At 53.2% G+C, this 22,494-nt stretch overlaps 9 protein-coding genes across 9 annotated transcripts; 4 read left to right on the forward strand and 5 right to left on the reverse strand.

Moving 5' to 3' along the window:
- Positions 1-85: 85 nt before the first annotated feature.
- Positions 86-2,074, forward strand: GMORB2_5085 (Rogdi leucine zipper containing protein; the record flags this gene model as incomplete). The annotated part of the gene is made up of 2 exons (XM_035467059.1): positions 86-97; positions 929-2,074. 2 exons carry the CDS (start codon positions 86-88, stop codon positions 2,072-2,074), a joined length of 1,158 nt encoding a protein of 385 aa, XP_035323071.1.
- A 440-nt stretch (positions 2,075-2,514) lies between these two features.
- Positions 2,515-3,682, reverse strand: GMORB2_5086 (NIPSNAP protein; the record flags this gene model as incomplete). Its single annotated transcript, XM_035467060.1, has 2 exons — positions 2,515-2,999; positions 3,097-3,682. The coding sequence occupies 2 exons, from the start codon at positions 3,680-3,682 to the stop codon at positions 2,515-2,517; spliced, it is 1,071 nt and encodes a 356-aa protein (XP_035323072.1).
- Positions 3,683-5,075: 1,393 nt separating this feature from the next.
- Positions 5,076-5,645, forward strand: GMORB2_5087 (F-type H+-transporting ATPase subunit j; the record flags this gene model as incomplete). The annotated part of the gene is made up of 4 exons (XM_035467061.1): positions 5,076-5,124; positions 5,267-5,296; positions 5,450-5,500; positions 5,593-5,645. The coding sequence occupies 4 exons, from the start codon at positions 5,076-5,078 to the stop codon at positions 5,643-5,645; spliced, it is 183 nt and encodes a 60-aa protein (XP_035323073.1).
- Positions 5,646-6,707: 1,062 nt separating this feature from the next.
- Positions 6,708-7,649, forward strand: GMORB2_5088 (Serine hydrolase (FSH1); the record flags this gene model as incomplete). Its single annotated transcript, XM_035467062.1, has 2 exons — positions 6,708-6,774; positions 6,910-7,649. 2 exons carry the CDS (start codon positions 6,708-6,710, stop codon positions 7,647-7,649), a joined length of 807 nt encoding a protein of 268 aa, XP_035323074.1.
- Positions 7,650-8,033: 384 nt separating this feature from the next.
- GMORB2_5089 (26S proteasome regulatory subunit N5) lies at positions 8,034-9,737 on the reverse strand (the record flags this gene model as incomplete). Its single annotated transcript, XM_035467063.1, has 4 exons — positions 8,034-8,615; positions 8,716-9,435; positions 9,508-9,564; positions 9,654-9,737. 4 exons carry the CDS (start codon positions 9,735-9,737, stop codon positions 8,034-8,036), a joined length of 1,443 nt encoding a protein of 480 aa, XP_035323075.1.
- A 1,106-nt stretch (positions 9,738-10,843) lies between these two features.
- Positions 10,844-12,658, reverse strand: GMORB2_5090 (uncharacterized protein; the record flags this gene model as incomplete). Its single annotated transcript, XM_035467064.1, has 4 exons — positions 10,844-11,332; positions 11,423-11,565; positions 11,683-11,944; positions 12,584-12,658. 4 exons carry the CDS (start codon positions 12,656-12,658, stop codon positions 10,844-10,846), a joined length of 969 nt encoding a protein of 322 aa, XP_035323076.1.
- Positions 12,659-14,850: 2,192 nt separating this feature from the next.
- On the forward strand, positions 14,851-15,508 carry GMORB2_5091 (DASH complex subunit SPC19; the record flags this gene model as incomplete). Its single annotated transcript, XM_035467065.1, has 2 exons — positions 14,851-14,982; positions 15,098-15,508. 2 exons carry the CDS (start codon positions 14,851-14,853, stop codon positions 15,506-15,508), a joined length of 543 nt encoding a protein of 180 aa, XP_035323077.1.
- Positions 15,509-16,140: 632 nt separating this feature from the next.
- Positions 16,141-17,225, reverse strand: GMORB2_5092 (uncharacterized protein; the record flags this gene model as incomplete). Its single annotated transcript, XM_035467066.1, has 3 exons — positions 16,141-16,659; positions 16,743-17,033; positions 17,127-17,225. 3 exons carry the CDS (start codon positions 17,223-17,225, stop codon positions 16,141-16,143), a joined length of 909 nt encoding a protein of 302 aa, XP_035323078.1.
- Positions 17,226-21,353: 4,128 nt separating this feature from the next.
- GMORB2_5093 (nuclear distribution protein) lies at positions 21,354-22,008 on the reverse strand (the record flags this gene model as incomplete). Its single annotated transcript, XM_035467067.1, has 2 exons — positions 21,354-21,757; positions 21,858-22,008. The coding sequence occupies 2 exons, from the start codon at positions 22,006-22,008 to the stop codon at positions 21,354-21,356; spliced, it is 555 nt and encodes a 184-aa protein (XP_035323079.1).
- Between the last annotated feature and the right edge of the window lie 486 nt (positions 22,009-22,494).

Consider the following 22,494-nt stretch of genomic DNA (forward strand, 5'->3'; position numbering starts at 1 on the left):
TGAGTTGCTCGGCAAGACGGACGGATGGCTTAGACAGTTGGTAGATCAACAAAGATGGCCCTGTTACCTCTCCATGTTTTGCACTATGTGTCTCATGGTATGTTAGTGACGCCAGACTCACTCAGAAGAAATGGTATCATTACTTAAGAGGATGGAAGTTAGAGTACATCTGATTCTTCTAGAGTTGGGGCGACCATGACCCATTGTGATGTCAGACGGAGCAGCGGAGTAACGTCGGCTAAAAGCTCGTCCGAGTTGCCGGATCGGGAGAGGGATAATCTAGTGGAATTGGTTATAAAATACTATCAAACAGTATCGCACTTTCAATGTAGGAAATAGAGGTTGTTTTTCTTATTAATTGTGATAATGTTTTTAATAACTATCATAAAGGTAATTGTGGCTATAGAAGTGGCCTCTTACCGTTAGGGTTACTGCCGATCGGGCCGGAACAACCTGTTCTGGCCGATGACTCAGCTGTTCATTCCAACAAACTAGAGGAATCAGAAACCAGGATCCTCGACTGCGACACACGAAATAGAGGTTACCATGGGAGAGGATAGAACATACCATGGGCAAGGAATACCAGAGGCACTGCGATTACAAGAATAATAGCATTGCAGCATAGAATAAAAGAGACTGTACAGATTAAATAAATCCTCGTCTCGACCACCACCAATACCTGCTATACCTGGCTATATTATTAATGTGATACCTGTAGACGATGTCGGCCCCCGTTCATCACACGTCATAGGGTCCCCGGTCGCTATTCGCATCTCGAACCACCCAAAAGTGCACAACCTCCTCAAGAGTCAAACCTCCTCAACTCTCCCCCCCTCCCTCCCCTCTTTCCTCAAGAACCAAGGGGGGCAAGAAATGTCCCTAGACATATACCCCCCCGTCCCACTATCGGACCTCAAAATCCTCCAAGCCGAAACAGCAGTTTGTCTCCTCTCTCTCTCTCTCTCTCTCTCTCTCTCTCTCTCTCTCTCTCTCTCTCCAAGCTAACGAAAGCCTCCTCCGCATCCACCCACCCCAGTCCCGCGAGCTAAAGTGGATAGCAGCCGAGACGATAGCGACGTGCATATCCCTCAAGCACGGACTGGAAGAGTGCTACGCCCTTCTGGCCCCGATAGACCCGGGCAGCACCTTGGTGGTGACGACCCGGGGAGCGGAGCGCCTCAAGGGTACCGTCACCCGCGTGGGCACGCGCATCGTCAAGACGTCCGTCAACCTTCAGCTCCAGACCTTGCCTTCGCTGCATACGCTCTGCCTCGCCGCCGGGGAGGACCTGCATATCCATGCCCTCGAGGCCCTGCATACCCACCTCAGCGAGGGCATCGATCTGGTCTCTGCACTCGTCTCGACCGCCGCCAACACAGACGCAGACAGAGAGACAGATGCGAACACAGACACGGTCGCGGGGATGAAAGCGAAGGCCAAGACGAAGATGAACATGCCGCATAATCTGGAATTCCTCGCCCAGACACTGTCGCTGCTGTCCGAGTCCCTCGGGGCCTCCGAGTCCCTCCTCAAGGGCGGCAGCTCCGTCACCGACTCGGTGGAGTGGCAGACCCTCTCCTGCCCCCCCGAAAAGTTCTCCCCCCCCCTCCCCCCGAACCTGAGCGTCTACGTCGGCGTGCGCGACAGCTGCATAGTCCTGTGCCTGCGATCCCTCGAGCCCGTAAACGCCCCCCTCCACATCGGTACGCGCCTCGGCCTCGCCATCGGCACCGTCCGTCGCCTGGAGCACGACGAGATGGACGCCGTCTTTCGCTGGGATCCGGCCGGCGCCGACGCCGTCCACTCCTCTGCCTCGTCGGTGCGGAACCGCCCTACGTCATCGTCTACTACCGCTACCGCTACCACTACTGCCACATTTGCTGGGAGGCATCACCACCATCATCAGAGCCATCACCACTCGGGTATGGAGGAGGTCTATGTTAGGGAGAAGGTCCGTGTCGAGACTGCCGATCCGTGTCTGATATCTCTGTATTCCAAGGTCGGCTTTCTCTCTCATTTGCTCGGTCAGGCAAGGAGGAATCTGGCTGCTGTGATGGATATGGAAGAGCCCTGAGGCTAGATCCCCAATGACGAATACGAATGAGAAAGACAAGAAAAGCTAAAGGACACCAAGACTGTTCTTTTGTGTTGGGCTTTGACACGGGCAAATGTACAGATAAAGAGCGGATATTAGTGCATCGAAATATAATGAGATCTTTTTCTTCTTCTCTTTTACAGAGGGGTACTCAATGCTCCCGCGATAAACGACAATGCGTAAGGCAGATAACACGCAGAGAACTGGACGATAGGAAGCAGGGGAGGGGGAAGGTATATGCTGTACTGTACATGCAGTTTATGACCTCGCTCCTGGCTAGGCGCGTCTAGGGTTTGGCCTAGCAGTGACGTGCATCCCTCATATGAAGCTGCCATCTCAGACCTCACAGCCAACTGCTAGCGAAGCCTCAACAACTGACCGACTAGCACGCGTGACAAAGACAGAAATATATGAGAAACCTATGCCACAGGTGACCACGGCATGGGGACCAAGACCCGCGACCTCATGTCCTGAATAAGGGGAACCGTCTTATGCACCGTATCGCTCCATCCCTCGATGGACCAGCAGCTCTCGCGACGGGCCCGGCGCTCCTCGAGGTTAGCAAACTGCCACAGGTGGTGGACCGTGTTCAGGTCGCCAATCTGGACAAACCAAGCGCCGACGCCCTCCATGACCTCGCGACGGGCCTTGAGACCGCGCCTCCAGTGCGTCTCCCATTCGAGAAGGTTGCCCGGGTGCAGCGTGTACGAGCGGAGCTCAAAGATGCCGCCCAGCTGGCGCGGAGGCGTGGTGGGCCAGAACGAAAACTCTTGCATCAACGACGACTTCTTAGAGTTGATGAGCGTGGCGAGCTTGCGATCAAAGTCGGAAAACTGGGGGTGGTGGGTGATGTTGTATCGGGAATTGTGGTAGCCTTCGTACTTTTGGTACTCCCAGATGTGGACTGACGGGTCATGTTAGACGACGCACACATATTTTCAGGGAGATAGATACAGAGAGGGGGGAAGGGGAGGGAGATGGAGGGGGGTAATCAGACGTACTGAACGTATCGCAGTCTCCAACCTCTGTCCGCCAGCTTCCCACCAGATTGACCTTGTTATCCTCCAGGTTGGCCATCTTGGGGTACCACTCCCCCACGAGCTTGACGTATTCGTCCACCTTTTCGGGCTTAACCTCGTGAAAGACGATGGAGTGGACGTACTTTCCACGAGCCAGGACCTGGCTAAAGCTGGCCTCGATCTGGGCGTCCATCTCCCTCCCTTCCTTGGTGCCGTAGATCAGGCTGGACAGGCGACCCGACTTGGCATCGTGCTCCGACAGGTTGCGGTCTGCTGCAGCGCCTGCATCATCCGGATGATTAGCAGCGGTGTCTTCACCGGTAGCAGCAGCGGAGGAAGAAGATTTGTCTTGGGCCAACGCACGAGCTTCCCGCTCCCTCTGGGACGCTGCCAACTCATCTCTGAATGCCTTTTGCTTCTGGTTGAATGAATCGATGGCTGTGGGGGAAGGATTGATGTCACCGATGGAGGGGGCATTGCTGGATTGACGAATGGCCGTCGAGACAATTGTCCTCATGCCGGAGCGCGGGACACTAGCAGCGAGGCGGGTAACGTTGCGAGGAAACATGATGGTGGGTAGATGGGAAGAACGGAGAAGAAGAGGGAAAGAATCAAGACAGATAGAAGAAGCTGTGCGTGCGTGCGAGAGCACAAGCACGGATGGGCAAAGAAACAAAGGTACAGGAACGAACTCTCCCTTGAACTTGACTGGAGAGGTCGGAAAACTGATACTCGTCCAGAGCGGGGGAGGAAACGGGTATGTTGATGTCGAATAGGTGTGGTACGTATTGTATGCGAGGGTGTTTGTATGCAGAAAGAGAAGGGGGGAGGGGACGATCAACAGGCAAAAGGAAAGAATTGGGATGGAGGGAAGGGCAAGAGTTAGCAGGGGAGGACTAGGAGAGTCAAAGGGGGGGGGTTGGGGTTGGGGTTGGGGTTGGCAGGCAGCAGAGAGAGAGATTCCAGAGAGGCAAGTAGCAGGTGAGCCAGAGGTGACACAATGCAGGTAAGCTCGTTACGTCGTGGCCGGTGATGCACACACAAGAGTCAAAGGTAGCAGAGAGAAGGCGGGGAGAGTATCACGAGAGAAGGAAGAGGAGAGGATGAGGAAGAGGAGAAGGGAGGAGAAGCTTTTCTGGTGGGTGTAGTGTGAGAACGGCAGGTTGGATAAAGGCGTCCAGAGTCCAGGCCCGACGTGGAGGGGAGAGTCGAGGATTGATTGGATGTCTTGAAGCTTGGGATTGACAAGGAACAGGGTGAAGTTGACACCTTTCCCCGCACTTTTCTTCTCAAAAGGGGATGCTTTTCAGTCCTTTTTTTTATATAATGTTTTTTATAATGTTTTTTTCCCCCTCTATTTTATTGTCATTACTATCATCCATGAGATGATCGAATCACGAGCTGTACCCAATTCGTTTCTTTCAGGGAGGAAGTTGAAGGATCATCAGAGAGCTCTCCTACAAGTGACGTCCCCAGCATGCGGAGACATGAATACAGACGAGGTTCCCTCCCCAGGAAATGATGTCACCTCTGGTCACTGCAGTGTGGTCTGAGCTCTCTAGGGAATGCGAGCAGGCAGTAACTACTGATCATACTCCGTGCATGTACTCCGTACGGAGTAATGATAATGCTCGTATGTATCTAATACAGCATGTACAGATTACTCGTAGGTACATGGGTACGTACCGTAACGTATCCATATTGGAGATACATGATATCACGTGATGGTACAGAGGGAGCAATCGGATAATCATATCCCCGTATCTCTCCTTCCAGCTTCCCTGCCTCAGGCTGCAAACACGGGGCAATCCGGCTAATGGGACGAAGTGCTGAGTGGTTGGCATTTGGGGGAAAAAGGACTCGTTCGTAAAACGTACAAAACAACCGCCATCACCAATCCTCACCTCCCCAACACCCACCCGTCCGTTTCCATCCAACAAGGAAGAAAAACAACCGCCATCATGTCCTGGCTCGGTCTCGCTCCCTTCAAGAAGTTCCCGGCTCCTTTCCGTGCGTCAATTCCCTCTTCCCGTCTTTCCTGGGCCCCAGTCCAGCCCGCCCCGTCCGACCGACCGACAAGGACTGCGCGGGCTGGCGAGAGGCAGAAGCCGCCGAGCAGACAGCTAACGAGAGAAACGTCCCGCAAAAACAGTGAAGCCTCACTGGCCCTTCTTCGCCGCCGGTGCGTGACTGCCTCCCTCATCATTGATCGCATAGATGGACAGAGAGGCCTAGCCTTCCCTTGCCGATCGCGCCCCGTCGATTTGCGCGCAAAATCCCATAGGCTAGACACCATGTGCACACATGTGCATATAGCTAACACGCCCACGACCAGGTCTCGTCATCGCCTACGGTGTCAACTCTGCCCAGAACGCCATGATGGCCTGTACGAAACCCCCCCTCCTCCTCCGAATAAGTGATGTACTGTATGATCCGGAGGGCTACGACTGACCAATCCGTCTTCTTCTTCCTCTATAGCCGACGAGTTCAAGAACGACCCCCGCAACCCCAACGCCAAGGCCAACCACTAACCTCTCTGATATCCGTGGGAGAGGAGAGAGAGAGAGAGAGAGGATGAGGAGCACGGGCCTGACGCGCGAACAATCGACAATCCAAACCCTGTCGCTTCGATGATTATACTACACCTGAAGGAAGAAAGAACGAAGAGAGACATCTGGCAGCAAAGCATCTCCGGCGCCCCGTTGACGATTGGAACTTTATGTATCATAGACTCGAAGAAGGGGAGAATCTTCAACCCCGGCCCCGTTGAACGGCGTGGGCGAGAATCCGGTCATCCAAGAAAAGAATCTTTTTGAGACTGGTGTATGATGTGTGTGTGTTTACATGGACAATTCCGAAATCTCCGCGGTGCCGTAACTCGGGGGGGAGGGTTGGTTCCGAAGCCGGGACATCGATCGGCCCGTCCGGTCGGACTGTCTATGGCCATCCCCCCCCCCTTGAGTTTCACGCCTCGCCTTCCTTCTCATGTTGCATCTCTCCCAGCTCTATAATCTAGTATGTAGTGCTTCATGAGAGGAAGGTTTTCAATCCCAGAGTTCTTGAACCACAAACCCCTCAATGACACCTATCTGCGAATGAGCCTACAGTACGGCATTACCACGAAAGGTGCCCCTATCCCATCCTACATATTTTATTGTATAAACCCCTTTCAATACTCTGCTGTTGCGCATACCAGGCAGTGAGTGCAACTCGACGGACAGAGAGAGCTACCAGAATCTCGACTTGTTACGGTGGCGGCGGCGCCCGGGGAGGGGGGGGAAGGGAGGGGGGGACCCATCTTCGGCGTGTGACTAATAATCGGCGGGACACAAACGGCAGATTTGTCCAACGACTAGTGATAAGTCTCAGTGGGAATTTTATTGCCTCCGGGATGACACGATATATGCCGGAAGCCCACCCACACTCACATGCTCACTCATTCACTCACTTTTTCTTCTTTAACTTTTTCTTCTTCTTCTTCTTCTTCTTAATAGATGCGTCGTCTCCCGATCTTTCTCATCTCTACATTCACAATCAGCTATCCGTATTCTCTCACCCGTGTGTCATCATCGTTTGCAGTCCACCGTCGCACCATGTCTACTCAAAAGGGATCCAAGCCCGCTCAACCGGATAAGAAGATGAAGATTCTCATGCTCCATGGTACATTTCCTCACCCCCTCTTCCTGGTCTCTTGTCTTTTTCCCCTTTTTTTTTTCAAATCTGAATTATATATATTCAAAGAGAACCCCTTTTCAAGATGGCTTACGCAGAAGATATATATAAAACATTGAACAGGTTATACCCAATCAGGTCCCCTCTTCCACAAAAAGACCCGAGCGTTGGAGAAGCTCCTGATCAAGACGCTCGCCCCGTCCTCCATACTCCCGGAGCTAATCTACCCAAGCGCCCCGGTCAACCTCCGGCCCCAGGACATACCCGGCTACGTCTTCCCGGAGGGGGATGACGGTCCGGACCCCGACGCCAAGACCGACGCGTGGGCCTGGTTCCGCAAGGACGACGCGACCGACACCTACCTCCACTTCGACGAGGGCATGTCCGCCGTGTCCGATGCCATCCGGGACGCCGGCGGCATTGACGCCATCCTCGGCTTCAGCCAGGGCGCCGCCGTGGCCGTCCTCGTCGCCGCCGCTCTCGAGTCGGGGAGGGAACCCCCCGCCGGCCCCGCCGGCGAGTGGGCTCGCAGGCTGAGGGAGGCCAACTCCGTCAGGGACCGGGGCGTCACCGACCTGCTCTTCGCCGTCTCGTACTGCGGCTTCTTCGCCCCCATGGACTCCTTCAGGTGGTGCTACGACCCCGTCATCCAGACCCCCACCTTGCACGTCATCGGTGGCCTGGATACCATCGTCGAGGAGAGCCGGTCCCGGGGACTCGTCGACCGGACCAGGGATCCCCTCGTCGTCGTCCACCCCGGCGGTCACCACGTCCCTGTCGCGAAGGAATGGGCTATGCCGCTCCTCGGCTTCGTCAAGCAGCATTCCGAGGAAAAGGTTGGGGGTGAGCAAGAGGCTGAGTAGTACATGTTCATCACGGGATTCATAAGCACATGCACGGTAGTATCAGTACAAAAAAAAAACACGCATAGACACAATACATGATAGATTTCCTCTTCTTCTGTTGTCGTATCGAAAGAGCACAACGTGTGTGAAGAGAGAAAGAAGACTTGTGATTCTTACACACATGCCCCCCCATCTAAACTGGTACAGACACCTACCTACTCCCCCCTCCCCTCTTCCCTCTTCCCTCTTCCCCCTTCCCATTGCCTTTCGTGAAAAGAAAAGAAAAAAATGTATCCCGATTATCGACTCTGTATGCCTAGCAGAAACTGTAGTAGTTGGTTTTTGGTTTTGATTCTTTTTTTTTAATATCGTCTTCTCTACCGTCCCCTTATTTTCATTTATTTATTTGGAGCTCGCCGGTTGGATGCGCGCCATCATCTCCTCCTTGGTGATGAGGTGGTCGATCCTCTCCAACAAGCCCAGGAGGCTCTTCATGTTGTGGCTCCACTCGTTCAGTACGTCGTCGGCGTCGCGTGGCTTGGCAAAGTTGACGACACCGGCTGGCCGATCAATCTTGGCATAGATGGTCTTGGCCGTCACCAGCTGGCTAATGTACTTCTCCGTCTCATCCTCCGTCAGGTCGAGCAGCGCCGTCAGGCGCGTCAGCTGAATGCGCGTGTAGTACTCGGCCACGACGCGGACGTTGTGCTCGATGACACGCTTGCGCAGGTCCTGCCAGCGCTCGTAGGCCTTTTCGTCCTTGCCGGGATCGGCCTCGAAGACGTCCGACTTGCACAGGTGCGGGCCAAACTTCTTGGACACTTCGGGCCATCGCATCAGCTCGTGGACCGTAAAGAGCCTTAGCAGTTCGGCGTCGAGCGGGATCTGGGAGTTGCGCGTGTCGCGGTGGATACGGTGCAGGAGGTCGTGCTGCTCATTGTCATGAGGGGCCAGGATGACAAAGTAGATGATGCGCTGGAGAACCTGTGGGATGGGTCAGCAACTTGGCGCTTAGATGAGTAGAGCATACAGCCAGAGCGCCATCAACAGCAGAGAGTGAGGGGGGGGGGCACATCGGCCTTACAGGCTGGAGTTTGGTGGGATCCTCCTCCACCGCCTCGGTGTCGAGCACCTGTCGGTAGTGCTTGCAGACGTCGAGGTACTTGTTATCCTGCTTGGCCAGCTGGATCTGCTGCTCGTAGTACCGTAGCTTGAGGTCGGTCGTGTCGTCCTCCTTCTCCTCCTCGACCTCCTCGCCGCGGGCCTTCTTCTTCTCTCGCTCCTTCTGCTCCTTGTCCAACTGCTCCTGCGTCTTCTTAGGCTTGCGGGACAGGTACCGGGTGCTGATCTTGCGGCCCAGGATGCCGGCCTGCGCCCAGTCGCCGTTGTCGATGCAGAGGCTGACCTGGGCTAGGATGAATTCGGTCTTCTCCCTCCTGGTCATCGACCCAAACGTCTCGACCTGGAGCTCGCACAGGATGTCCTTGGCTGCCTCCAGGTCGCCTTGCTCCTTCTTGATGTCTGAGAGGACCCTGGTTATGCGGGCGCGCTCGACCTCGACAAAGATCTTGCCCTCGGTCACGGTCCGTAGCGTCTCGATCACCGACAGCTTCGTCTTGAGGTCGGGCGTCTCGTCGAGGAAGCCGATGACGGTCTGCACCATCTTAGTGATGGCCTGCTTGAGCTGGCTGTGCTTCTTGGAGAAGACCAGCATCTGGTCGTTCATCAGGCCCCAATCGCCGGCATCCTTGCCAATCGTCACGATCGCGACGAGGACCCGCGATGTCGAGGCAAGGTCAGATGCCTACTCTTGTCAGCTACGCGTCATCGTGACCGCCCTAGATTCGGCTCGCAGAGGGTCGGTCCAACAACGTACCTGACGGGTCTGCTTCTCGAGCGCCGCGAGCTTCTCGATGGCACCTTGGACGTTGGTCTAGTCTCCCATGTCAGCAACTCTGCTCGTCTCTGTCTTGTGTTCACGTAAACGCGACAGCAACGGCCTCTTCCGCTCATCCCACTGACCTTGGCCAGCTTCTCCGCCTCTGGAAGCTGTTTATCGACCTCCTTGGAGAAGTCCTTCTCGGGCTTGATGAGCCCTTCCGACATGATGGCGGTTTGATTGACCGGCTTCTCCTTTCCTTTTCTGGCTGCGTGGTTCTCGATCGAGGTCGGGGCTGTGAGGCGGCGGGCTTGGAGTTGAATCGGTGGGTTGCAAGGCGTGGGCTGTTGGTGGGCTGGGCAGTGGAAAGCTAACGCAACAGGCGACTGCCTGCCTTGTGCTCTGACGGATGATGACCGTGGGTCTCGGAGGTGGGGGACTACGTAATTCCGATGGCGGCATTCCCGCACACAGCGGTACTTAGTAGTAGCCCTTTCTCTACTTCAGCGGTGTATATAGGGTACCTGTACAGTGTAGCCATGTACCTACACGTCATTCATGTTGGTACATGTACTCTCCCCTTGATATCAACATGATGAATTGAATAAAAATAAATAGCAAGACAAGTCTTAGAAATATGATAATAATCTTCTCTTGCCAAAAGGACTAAATTTCTACCTTGTCCGGTCATATCCCACCATACCTGTACATATATTCGTCTAGGGTGCCGTCGACCTACTTACCCTGCATTATATCACCCCAAAGCTCGCAGTGTTCGAGAGTAGGCTGAGGCTGGCCAGTTCTTGTATAGATTTGATAATGGCCTCTGATCATACATACAGTTACATCGATACACTCTTCTCGTCATTCTCAGTGCATGGAAATGTTGGGGAAGTCTGTAGTATGCCCTTAGTTTCTCCCCCGGTAAATTTACAAGCACATATCGTGACGTACACCTACGGATGGTATATAAGCTGCATGGGATCAACTAGAGCATGAATATGTTAAACCCGTACTGAAATAGTTAAATGCAGAACGCTAGATGCTGATATTGGAGGAAAAAAAAGATAGAGTAGACCTCCCCTTTTGAAACTAAACCGAGGACATTTTGCCCGGTCATGATGCAAAGAAAAAGAAAAAAGAAAAGAAAAAAAAAATAGACACTATAAGTACAGCAGCAGGCGTGTCGTGTCCCGATGAGTGCTCGTCCACTCAGCCAGAACAGTTACCTGCTTTTTATTCGTACCTTCTCTTCTCTCGTCATCTCCTCCGTCATCCAAGTAACCGCCCTTCAAAAAAGAAGGTAGATAAAACGTAAGAAAAAAAAGGGCGTTCACCTCGCCTGCCCGATGGGCACCCGAAAATCCCAGTCGCCGAACCCCGGCGTCCCGTGAAGCATAGGCATGGGCATGGGCACAGGCGGCTCGGCAAGCGACTCCTTCCTCCAGATGACCCTATTCCATGCTATCTCAGGGTTTATGAGCGGGGGCTGCTGTGGGTTCCTGATTATGTAGGGGTGCCGGCACTGATGCTTCTCGACGACCTTCTTCATCATCAGGTCGTCGTCGTCCGGGGTGAGCGTCTGGGCGGTGCCGACAGAGCTGACTGATGGGTGGCGGTCGGCGTCATCCTCGGGGGGGAAGGGGCCCAGCATGCTGGCCGACCTCTTGTCGCCGCCGGCCTGGTCCTTCTCGGCCTTCTTGGCCTTCCTCCGGCGGCGGTAGAGGAGACATGTCGTCAGGGATATGAAGTATACGGCGAGGACGACGACGACGGGGATGCCGACAGAGTTGCGCCATCGGACCTTGCTGGCTTCTTGTCTCTGAACGTTGGGGGGGAGGAGATGTCAGTGTTGGCGTGCAAGTCAGAGAGAGCAGCGAGATCTTTTGGAAGACGGGGCTGATGACCTTACCTTTTCGTTCAGGGGCTTCCAAGGAGGTGATATTGCCCAGTGCGACTCGCCGTCTTCCGTCTCCCTCGTCACCCACAGGGTGTATAGGTTGTCATCCGAGAGCCCCTCTGGGGTCCACACGCACGATTTTTCATCCATGGAGTCTTGTTTTGTCACGCAGACGCTGTCAGCCTGACAAGGCCTCGAGAAGATATGTATGTACGTGGTTTCTCTTTTCGGGGAGAAGAAAGGGGGAGGAGGTCAAGCATGTACTTGCTTACCCGTCAGGTTCGAGACCGGCTCAAATGACATGACACCATTCTCGGGATACCAGATTCTGAAGAGCCTCAGATTGCCCTGATCATTGGCTATGCTCTCGTTCCAAGTCAGGGCAAAGGCCTGGTGGTTTGTGATGCTACCGTTCCACTCCTCGTTTGTAAATCGTAGACCGTGGTCTTTCGTATCGGTCGGGTTGGCAGAAGCTGCTCCTGCCGGCTCGATCACGTAATCGACCAGATCATTCGGTCCCATCACGTCGGCATTCTGTGTTGTTGAGAAGGGTCGAGCCGTTATAGATCTCGAGCAGCAAGTTGAAGGGTAGGAATGATGATGGTGAGAGAAGAGGTAAGGAATGATGGGAAGAACCAGACGAATAGTACGGAAAGAATGAAGAGGACGAGGGATGATGACAGAGAAGAGTGGATTGATGCCGGAAATGAAAAGGCTTGATGGGAGAAGCAGCAGCAGAACAGCAAAGGGAATATCAACGGAGAAGGAAAAGAGTCCAAGACCTTCTGGACGGGAAGGAAGAGGCAAGAAATCCGGGGCAGACAGCCAGTTTATGAAGTAAATATGAGACCCTTTTTTTTTCTTTTTTCGTCTTCTATGGGAAAGAGAAGAGAGATAGTATGTGAGACCAAAAGGTGACGGGGTGACTACACCAGTGAAGGAATAGAAATATCCCGGTAGGGGAGGGGAAGACATGGCAACAAAATACATGACGAGAGCGTAACCCTCCCTCCCCCCCAAAAAAAAGGTCTCAGCCAAAATCAAGGGAGAGGGACAGTGAAGAGTCAATTTTTAGTCACGACGACCGCCATGCACTGTATCTAGTATTTACCCATCCACTACCGGATTATACGGCATCGAGAAAGAAAAAGACACAACACATCGTTTCCCGACTAGACTCGAGTCCAGAACCGTCAAAAGTCTCGGGATGACCTGGAAAGTCTGGAGATCCATGTGGGGAAGACCCATGACGATGGGTTCCATCAGGACATACCGGCAATCTCAAGGGAAGATGAAGAGCACTAGTCTTTCGTGGTCGATGATGGTGGTGGACCATGAGGGATATGGTGAGGTAGTCTGGGTACAGTGATTGAGATAGAATGATTCAGCTTCCAGTCCAGCCAGAAGGGACATGTATATGTCATGTTACAAGATGATTGAAATGGCGTAGTTTTGATTTGTTTTGATTTTTATTCTTTTACTTTGTTGTTTCTGTTCCCTGTTCCCCCCATATATGATTAGTATTTGCTAACTGTATAGAAGTCTGGATAGGGTCCCGAGAGTAGAAAGGAAGAGAACCTCTGGGGGGGGGGTGCTATGTACGGCCTCTGCCTCGTGGTGGAAAGGTGGCTGACAGGCAAGTAGAGAGAGCAGGAAGATAGGTAGAGTGAGACGGAGGGGGGAGGAGATGGAGACCGGGGAGGTTTGAAGAGGACACGGCTTTGTTGGAGCTTGGAGAGCTTAGGAACTGGAATGCACATCATCCGTGGACATGACATGACCTCGTGGGTTGACTGAAACAATGGCAACATCAGCGATGAGTCCACGACAGATCGGGAAACGACGTGAGCTGGAATATTTGAGGGAGGGGATGATTCATCAGACTCTAGTGGTATCCAACTCCATGTTTCTTCTACGCTCACGGGGATCTGGATGATGCTGTTGGGCTTCTTCCACGCGTGCTGTCTGATGATGCTGGTGTAAGTGGCATGGATATCGTGGTCTGGTGCAGCAGATTACCTGTCCTGCTAGATATGATACGTCTTGTACGCTATGACAAGTATGTAGATTACGGATCGAACCGGATGACAGTTCTCTGGTGAGAGGACCGCAGAAGAGGGAAGTGCCACTTTCCTCGCAATCCTCCATGTGCCCGGGTCTTCCGGATGTGATGAGAGGACAGAACGGGGAGACTTATACCAGTCGCAACCCAAGACATAACACGGCAATTACGTGTCATGACCTAACCCCTTGGCCATCCTCTTCTGGCTGATGACACAATGGCACACCCTATCACCGCAGCTACTGGTACTGCCAAAAAACCAGCCAAGAAGGAGACCAAAAGAAAAAAAAAAAAGAGGGCTAAAGTAGGTAGAAGCTGATCGTGATGGGTTGCACCCGACAACATCAAGCCACTGGACGTCGAGTCTATTTACCCCATGTCCAAAGACCTGCATAATCTCTGCTGGCTACATGGCTACGGGTGTTACCTGTATTATCCCGCCCTCGAGTCCTGCTGGTGATGATGGTATCTCGACAAACCCGTGGAAATCCCTCGCACGAGGCCATCTCTACCTTCCTGGAAGTCTTGGAAAGCGCTGACCAAGAATCGCCTGAAGCCAAGAGGCAACGAGGACTTTCTTCCTCCTCTGTGATTCTCTCTCCACACCCTCTAAGCAGATAGTTACAAGCTATGGCGCACCACTTTCCTCGCTGGTCCTCGACGGAAGCAAATTCTAGGCTGGGTCATGCCGTGTCTTGTCGCAATCTCCGTGGGGGCACAGAGCGGGAGAACCCATCGATTTGGGGGGAATTCAAGTCATAACTTACTTACCCGCATAGGTAATAGTACTAGTCTTCACTGTGCCCTCGTACTCATACTTCCAACTTGGCGAGCAGAGAGAGGGAGAGTAAAAAGAGATACAACGGCTCGAAAGATGCCGAGTCACCCTTTCAACTTGATTCACTCTTCCCCGCCTCCCAGTTTGATACGCGTGATGCTGACTTGTGTGATTACAGGCCAGTATGCACGTGTAGATATGTCGTACATGGGGGGACATGTCCAACTCTGGTAGTAGACATAGAATACTATATGATGATGATGATGATGTCTGGTAGCTAATGCAAGAGCTTCCAGTAAGACGTAGAGATCCCCCCCCCCCCTCTTTCCTATGCTGACTCATCAATTGAGATAGCGTAGCATAGCTCTGTCTCTGTACTCGTACTTGTAATAATACTCCACGTAGATCATCAATATTGACATTCACGTCCCACCGCGTCACAGTGTTATCCCCCACCGTCAAACCACATCATTATACCACTACTGCAACTAATCAACACAGCACACGTCCACGACCCAAAGACAAAAACCCCCCCCCCCCCCCCCCCAGAAAGTCCCTGTTTCTACAACAACCCCATTCGATTGCTCCTACAACCCCGCCATGTCGTCAACCTACGCCGACTGCGTGACCTCGTTACGTTCATCCCTCAAATTCCTCGACTCCTCCGTCGAGACGTTGGACAATGCGGTGTCGGATTTTCCGCGATTGATTAACGTATTAAAGACTGTCAGGGTATGTTTTGTTTGTTCCCCCTTCCTTCTGTTTTCCTCCTCTCTCTCTCTCTCAAAAAAAAAAAAAAGACAAGAACAAGAGAAGAAGAAAGAAACAAGGCCAACGCAGACTCCAGCACTACGAACTCATCCCACAATCGACCCTAGCCGCAGCCGAGGCCTCCCTGCGAGACGAGATAGCCCCCCAGATCTCTCTCCTCCTATCCCGAGCAGACGCCCAGATGGAGAGACAGGAGAGGCGGATAGAGACTCTCAAGGCGAGATCGGAACTGCAGCAGGGCAGGCTCACGGCACCGGAAGACGAGACCGCCCGTGACAACGACCCCAAGAGGTTGAGGGGTGGCAGATCGGCAGCGGCAGCGGCAGCGGCAGCCCCGGGTTCGAGGGGGAGACTGCTCACGGGGGAGGAGAAGCTGCGTGCCAGGGCGGCCAGGCAGCGCAAGGAGGCTCTCCGCTATGGCGTCGAGAGGTTGGAGCTGGAGGTCCTGCAGAAGGAGAGGGAGCTGCGTAAGAGGTTAGAGGGCTGATCTGATCAACCCTTGCCACCGGACTTGCTTGAACGCGGGCGACTGACTACAATTACCAAATAGTACTAGGTAGTAGGGACGAATAATGTGTACATGAATATAATAGCATTTTACTCACAAAATCACTTCATGTCCTGAAATGACCTGCACACATCACTCCATAAACACCTGGCATACTGATGAAAACAGTACATTCAAATCCCTCGACTCAGTCAAGAGATGAGAAAAACTATCGTGCAGAAAAAAAAAAGGGATGTTTACAGCTAAGAACAAGATGAAGAAGAATAAAATCCAAAATAATGTGTAAAAAAGGGGAAAAAGTGACAAAGAAGAGTGAACAACAAAGGGGGCGATACTTACTCGAGATCATGCCAAATCGCCCAAAAATGTACTCCATCCATAACGTGACCCTGACCCAAATGACGCGCGCGGACATGCCATCAGCCGCAAAAAAAAAAAAATAAGTAAAAAAAGATATGGGGGAAAAGATGGAAGAAGAGAAAAAGAAGAGGAATATTGCAAAGAAAAACTAAGAGAAAGAAAAAGAATGACGCTCCGCAACCCCGTTACAGCAGCTATTTTAACAAGTTTCATCAACCCAGAACATCACGAGATACCACTTGATTCGTACATCATAGCAGGATGAGGTAGTTGCTGGGCGCGATACCCGTCTCGCCCGTCTCCTTGCGGGCCTGCCACCAGCGGCCGCTGACGTCTGACACCTCGAGGATCTCGTGCTTGGCAAAGGCAATCTCGTTGGCGTCCTCGGGGTTGGCCTCGTAGCTGTAGATGGCCTTGGCACGGTAGGGGTACTCGGTGGGCGGGACGACCTCGGTGTCGGCGCCCGGTGATGCCGCGGACTTGGGGAGCTGAGACGAGCTGTAGCCACCCATGGCCGAGGCGCGGCTGCCGGCCCCGTTGACCTGCGACGTGCCGCCCACGGGCGAGGGGTTCTCGAAGCCGTTGAGCTGGGCCGAGGTGTACATCTGCGGGGGCTGGACAGAGTTGGACGTCTCGGGGCGGCCGGTGCCGCCGTAAGCGTTCATGGTCTGACGGTGCATCGTGGCCGACTCCTTGGTCAGGGCGAAGGAGTCAAGGAAGGCGCGCGGCGTCGATGACGGCGTCGAGCCAAAGTAGAAAGTCCAGATCATCTGGTAGGGTGCCAAGTCAGTACATGATTGCCCTCAGAACATCTTGCGGGATTTACAGGCGGCGGGCTGGAGGAGATTCTTACCTGGATGATGGCAATAAGGACAAAGCCGGCGGCGGCGGCTTGCCTGGCACCGCTCTGCTGGTAAATGAGGGCATGGATGGCGACGCTAGTCAGGACGATACCGGCGGAGCAGTACCCGGTAAGGGCGACGTGGTAGGTGTGAATGGTATCGCTGGCGACAATGACGAAGACAAAGATATTGAGAAGAAGGCTGTAGATGACGGACCACCAGGGGAAGTTGTTGAAACCCGGGTCGTCCTCAGCTTCTACAGCGGACACGATGAAGCCGATGAACGCAATGATCCATGCGAGCTAGTATTCATTAGTAAGACAAGCTTCCCACATGTCGCTTCGACCAACGTATCTCTACGTGTTGCGAAGAAGAGATAGAGAAAGGAAACCTACTGCTGAGATGGAGATTGTGGCTAGGGCAAAAGGGTCACCGAGAATGTTTCCCATCTGGATGCCTTTTCTCCGGCCACCGTAGCCTCTTGATTGATTCATTTTCTGGAGGGAAGGCGAGTGCAGCGATGTGGCGGATTGCATAGAGAAGGGTCGTTCCGTTGGGCAACGATCAGGGATGCTATATCAAAAAAAGGCCTATATGGCGAATGGACGCGACTTGACTGCCTTCTCCTGTCCTCCTCTTGAGCTCCGTTTCGTAATAAATGTCGAATGTGTGCGTACGTTGGCGGTGGCTGTGTCGGCGGCGTCGATGCGCGGGGGGGAGGTTATTGTTCACAGGGAAACAGACGATGCGAAATAGACTTCCGCGTTTAAGATTCTTGTTTGATCAGGTCGTCAGGACGTGTCAAGTGTAGAATTCGACAAAGGAAGAATAGGAATACCGGCGACGTTTTCTGGCCGACAGGTCTGCTCACGAGGGTGAGAGAGGGGGGGGGGGGCTGGCGCTGGTAGGACGTGTCTCGCGCAGCGGGCTGGGAATGACCTCGTGCCAGAGGGTGGAAACGGAAAGGCCGGTTTATTTGACAGTTGGTGGAGACTAAAAGGGGGACTTTGAAGAAAAGAACCCAATGGTTTGGAGTTTCCTTGCTCTTTGTCCTCCCTAGTATAGCCTTTTGATCTCTCTCTTCGTTCCTGAGAAGGGGTGGTTGGGTGGGTGTGTGGGTTTGGGCCGCTTGTTCCAGCAGAGCGACGACGACTTTGAGAAGAAAAAAAAAGAGGTCTCGACCGCGCGAGAGCTTTTCTTTCTTCTTGTACGGGAGCGATTTGTGCTGTCCAGATGGGGTTCAGCAGAATGGACTATAAATAAAAAGAGAATAAATTGGGAAGAAATGTAATAATGGAGTGAAGCCCGACAAGAACGGGCAACAAAGAAGAACAGAATAACGAGCGAATGAATAAAGGTGAGTGTGAGAGAGTTGGAAGGAATGTAAAAAAGGTTACGGGGGAAGGTGCGGGAGGAGAAATGGGGGGGGAGGGACTGATACGGGGGGGGAGACGAGCAAGCGGACAGGTCTAGAGGGAACGGGGAGGGAGGGGCGCAGGCTTTCAATCGTTGTACCAGTGTCCAATGTCCAATGGGCCCGTCTCAGTGAATGTGTACTCGTAGCAACTGCAGCAAGGTACGGGGTGCATGTACACTCGTACATTCAAGCACTGGTATTTGTACTCGTACACTCCGCACGGAACAATACAGCAGCAGTACGAGTTAGGAAGAAGGGCAATGTATGAATGTATCGAATAGCTGGTGCCGGTGTGTGTGCGTGAGTGTGTTTGTGTGCGCGCGCGCAATGGTAAGGTGCCACAACTGCAGGGTTCAATCTGACCAACTTGGCGCGAGGATGGATGGTATTCCTTCACCCGACATTTACGAGAACGAGGATTGTACAGCAACAATACGAATATATGCATGTTGTTACTACTATGACTACTGTCACTCGTTAATCCTCCGAGTACGTACTCGTGAGAGTATATGTCGTATGGGTGCGAGTACAAGTACTCGTAGTCTCTTACAGCGTACGTGTAATCTGTACAGATTACATACGAGCATATCTTTCTTCCGTCCTCGTTGTAAGATGAAGGGCGGCTTGTGACCCCCCCACGGCCCCAAATGGCCCTACAATGGCACCTTACAGCGTACCCGTTCCGTAATGGGTTGATGGCTCCTTCCCTGGGGCTCCCACTGCCAAATTCCCAAGGGCCAAGGCTCCTTCCAAGGCTCCTTCCAAGGTTTTAATACACAGTACGGAACGTATCCCGGAAAATACTGTGCCACCCATCCTTGTCTTTTCTGTGCCTGACTGCCTGTCCTTTTTTTACCTCTGCAACCATCTGCGACTGTGACTATTGCTACTGTGCGTGCGGCTCTGTCCTTTCACTATTATTATCCTTTGCGTGTCTCGGTTTTCAACTGGTCCCTTCCTTCTTCTTTGGTCCCTCGATTCTCATTCACACTCTTCAGGGGGCGGGGCCGGCACGAGTTGATCGATGTGCTGTACATTGACAAGCTGTCGATTCGAGACTTGGCCCCCACAACAACTGCACACACACATGGAGGCACTCTCCATACAAGCACACAGACGAGAAAAAGTGGAAAGAAAAAAAAAGAAGGACAAGAAGAAGCATTCGGATCCATCTTACGAATGCAATACGTACGATACTCCATACTCGTACATGCGGTAACAGTACGTGTACTCAACAAGGCTACAGTATTCGCACTCCGTACTACTAGTAACAGTAAGATTAGAAGCCCTCTCCGATTGAGCCAACGACAGTCGCCAGTTGTCCAAGACTCGTACTACCAGAGACAGTAGTAGATGGCCAACAGCCCGATGTATCCGACGCGATGAATCCGGCCGAGCATTGCTCTACGAGTATCGGTAATCTCCATGATTACTCTACTGAAGCCTGAGCACTAGAGTCTATTACTGCAGTGGATCTGTAGACTGCAATGCAGTCAGTCTACTACGAGTACAGCTGCTCGTACGTGCACCATTAAACTAGTACCTGGATCAGTACCTGGGCTAGTACTAAAGATGCCATGTGCTTCCTCTGACGGGCACTAACCAACCTCAGTTTCAGAATGGTAAATTAACTCGGTAATATTTCGTGTAGCATCACGATGTAATACCCGCCATCTCCAAGTTCAGTGTTCCATCTCAGTCTTCAACCACGAATACTCCATACCGCTACTACTTTGTAGATGCAACATTACCACCACCACTGCTACTACTACTACCACCACCACCACCACCACCACAACTACTACACGTGCTACTACGAGACAATGCCTCTCTCAAGTCCGTCCGCCCTGGACCACTATACAACTTTCCCTCTTAATACCGATAGGGGCCAATGCACCCTACCCCGTAATCATCCCTCCCGTAATGAGTAATCACAGCACGTTAAAGCATCCCACCACTATTAGTATTACGAGTACAGGTCCTCATACATGTACATGTATTGGTGTCTGGCACTCTGCAACATCCATAACGCCTTACCCCTGGCCCATGCAGAAAAGCTTGCCCCGCCCCTACTAGTCACAGTCTCCAGACTAACAGCCCCACACTGTGTCTAGACTCTAGACTCCAACACCGTTTTTCTCTTTCCCCTTCCCCCTGCGCCTTTTAGCCTCTCCGTGATTCTTCGGTTTTCTGGCCCCCCTCCCCTGGCTTCACTAGAATTCTGGGTGCCTACATGTACATTTGTGCCTGTGCCTGTGCCTGTATGACTGCCGCATACATATAGTATCAGATATTGATAATTGCGTTACAGCAGAGTTGCCATTCTTCATTCTCATACGGAGAACGGAGTAGATCGTTGCCGGTACCGAAGCATAGGGCCGCATATCTCGGAATCAGTGGAACATGCCCTGCCGAGTGATGCTTCCTGTACTCGTACTCGTAGGACGGAGAACCCTGCCGGTGCGTGCCCAGTGCCAGTAGACAATCAATTAAAGACGTACTCGTACCCGTCCTTCCCACGGCTTGACGACTCTCAACCCTGATGCTTGACGACGCGTTGCCTCCCCCACTCCCTAAACCGTCTCACTTAGGTATCATGTGCCGTCATCATCTGATCTACAGGTACGGATGGGAGCCATTTAGCAGTACCGTGCACCCACTGACTATGACGGTACCCCATAGCAACGGACATAGTCAGATCATCCTTTTTTCTTTCACCCGGAGGTTTTAGTTCTTCCGATGCAAGGCGCTGGATGCTCTTGATCAGCCCTGCTGCCTTTTCCTCCTCCTTCGATATCGAGTCGCTGCTGAGGTCTGGCGCCCTATCGCGTGAGAGTTGATCACATGCTTCTGTCTGCTCCTACCCAATAGATGTTTCGTTCCTGACGCCTCGTAGAGTAGCGTGCCACATGGAATAGAGGGGAGCGTGAGGAAGGGGTTCACATCGGCGTGGTTCTTCGAACATAATGCTGTGCAACCATCTCGGCGATTTCAATATTCTCGGGGGGGGGGGGGGGTGGAGGGGGCCCCTGACCGGCTGCCGGGTTGCCTCCCCTTCGTCATAGGTTGCGTGTATGCCATGCATCATCGCGGTGCCGCATCTTTTTCAGAGTGTGCGAGCGTGGTGCTGGTCGAGCCCCAAATTCCGCTGACACCGAGCCGGACCGGACCGGATCCCACTCTCTCTGTGCATGCGCATGCACGCTCATAGCTCCTTGGCAGCCTCCCGCTCATGCTCTGCCCTCCTCACCCCGCGTTCGGCCATGCTCATCCTCCCCTCCAGATCGGCCAAGGCCTGCGCGTCGGGCAGAAAGGAGGCCTCATACCATGTCCGGATCAGACGCTCGCTCCGCGCCCGCAGCTCCGCGACCTCGGCCGCCTGGGCCATCTGTGTAGCCTTCAGGGCCCTCATCCTGTCCGTCTGTGCGATGAGAGACGCGCTCTCAGCCGGGTCGGGCACCGTGCAGTCCTTTATAGCCGTCAGGTACGACAGGGTCGAGTGGAACGACGACGCTGACGAGAGGACTATGGCTTGGACGGCATCGGCGGGGAGCTGGGAGGGCGGTTCCGCGGTTGGCGAGGCGTGGAAGAAGTCGGGATGGGATTTGTCTATCATCGTCGGCGGAACATTTGCCAGAGAGGTAATGCCAGATAAGTAAATGGGGAGGAGGGGTAGAGAATGAGAGGGGGAAAGTCGGAGACGACGTACATATCTTGAGAAGATCGGCGTAGACGCGTATATGCGATGTCAGGACCGAGAAACGCTTCTCCAGACTGGCCACCTGCGCGGCAGCAGGCTCATCAGGTGTGAGTGATGGGGTACCTGTCTGTCCGTAGAGGAGGTGCTCTATGCGTAGCATGCGTGATTCTAGTAGCGACAGCGTCGAAAGGGTCGTCTCGTCGGTGTCGGTCATTGTCGGGATGAGTCTGGTCCAGCCAGGAAAGGGAGGTCGCTGTGTGTGTATGCGTGTGTATGCGTGCGTGTGCGCGCGTGTACTGAGCTTCCGTTTACCGAAACGGACAACTCTTGTCCCCTGACATGCAACACGAAGGGTAGAGGAAGATGAAAAAAGGAGGGTCGGGGGAATGATGTCTCTGTTGTCGGGTTCCTGTCTTCATCCGAAATGCATATTATCAGCAATATCACGTCCCTATATGTACACATGCATTCGTGGTTATTAGGGGGAGGGGCCGAAAGGGAAAGCTTTAGAAGCTTTAGAAGCTTGGAGCACCATGATTGGCCACAAGAGGCACACAAGGCAGCCCATGATTAATTGGCTTATTGTGATTACGTACAAGGCTCTACCCACCCGCTCTCCAGTGTCTCCTCGCTTAGGCTCCTTCTG

Source organism: Geosmithia morbida, assembly GCF_012550715.1.
Source record: "Geosmithia morbida isolate 1262 chromosome Unknown scaffold_3, whole genome shotgun sequence".
Lineage (NCBI taxonomy): Eukaryota > Fungi > Ascomycota > Sordariomycetes > Hypocreales > Bionectriaceae > Geosmithia > Geosmithia morbida.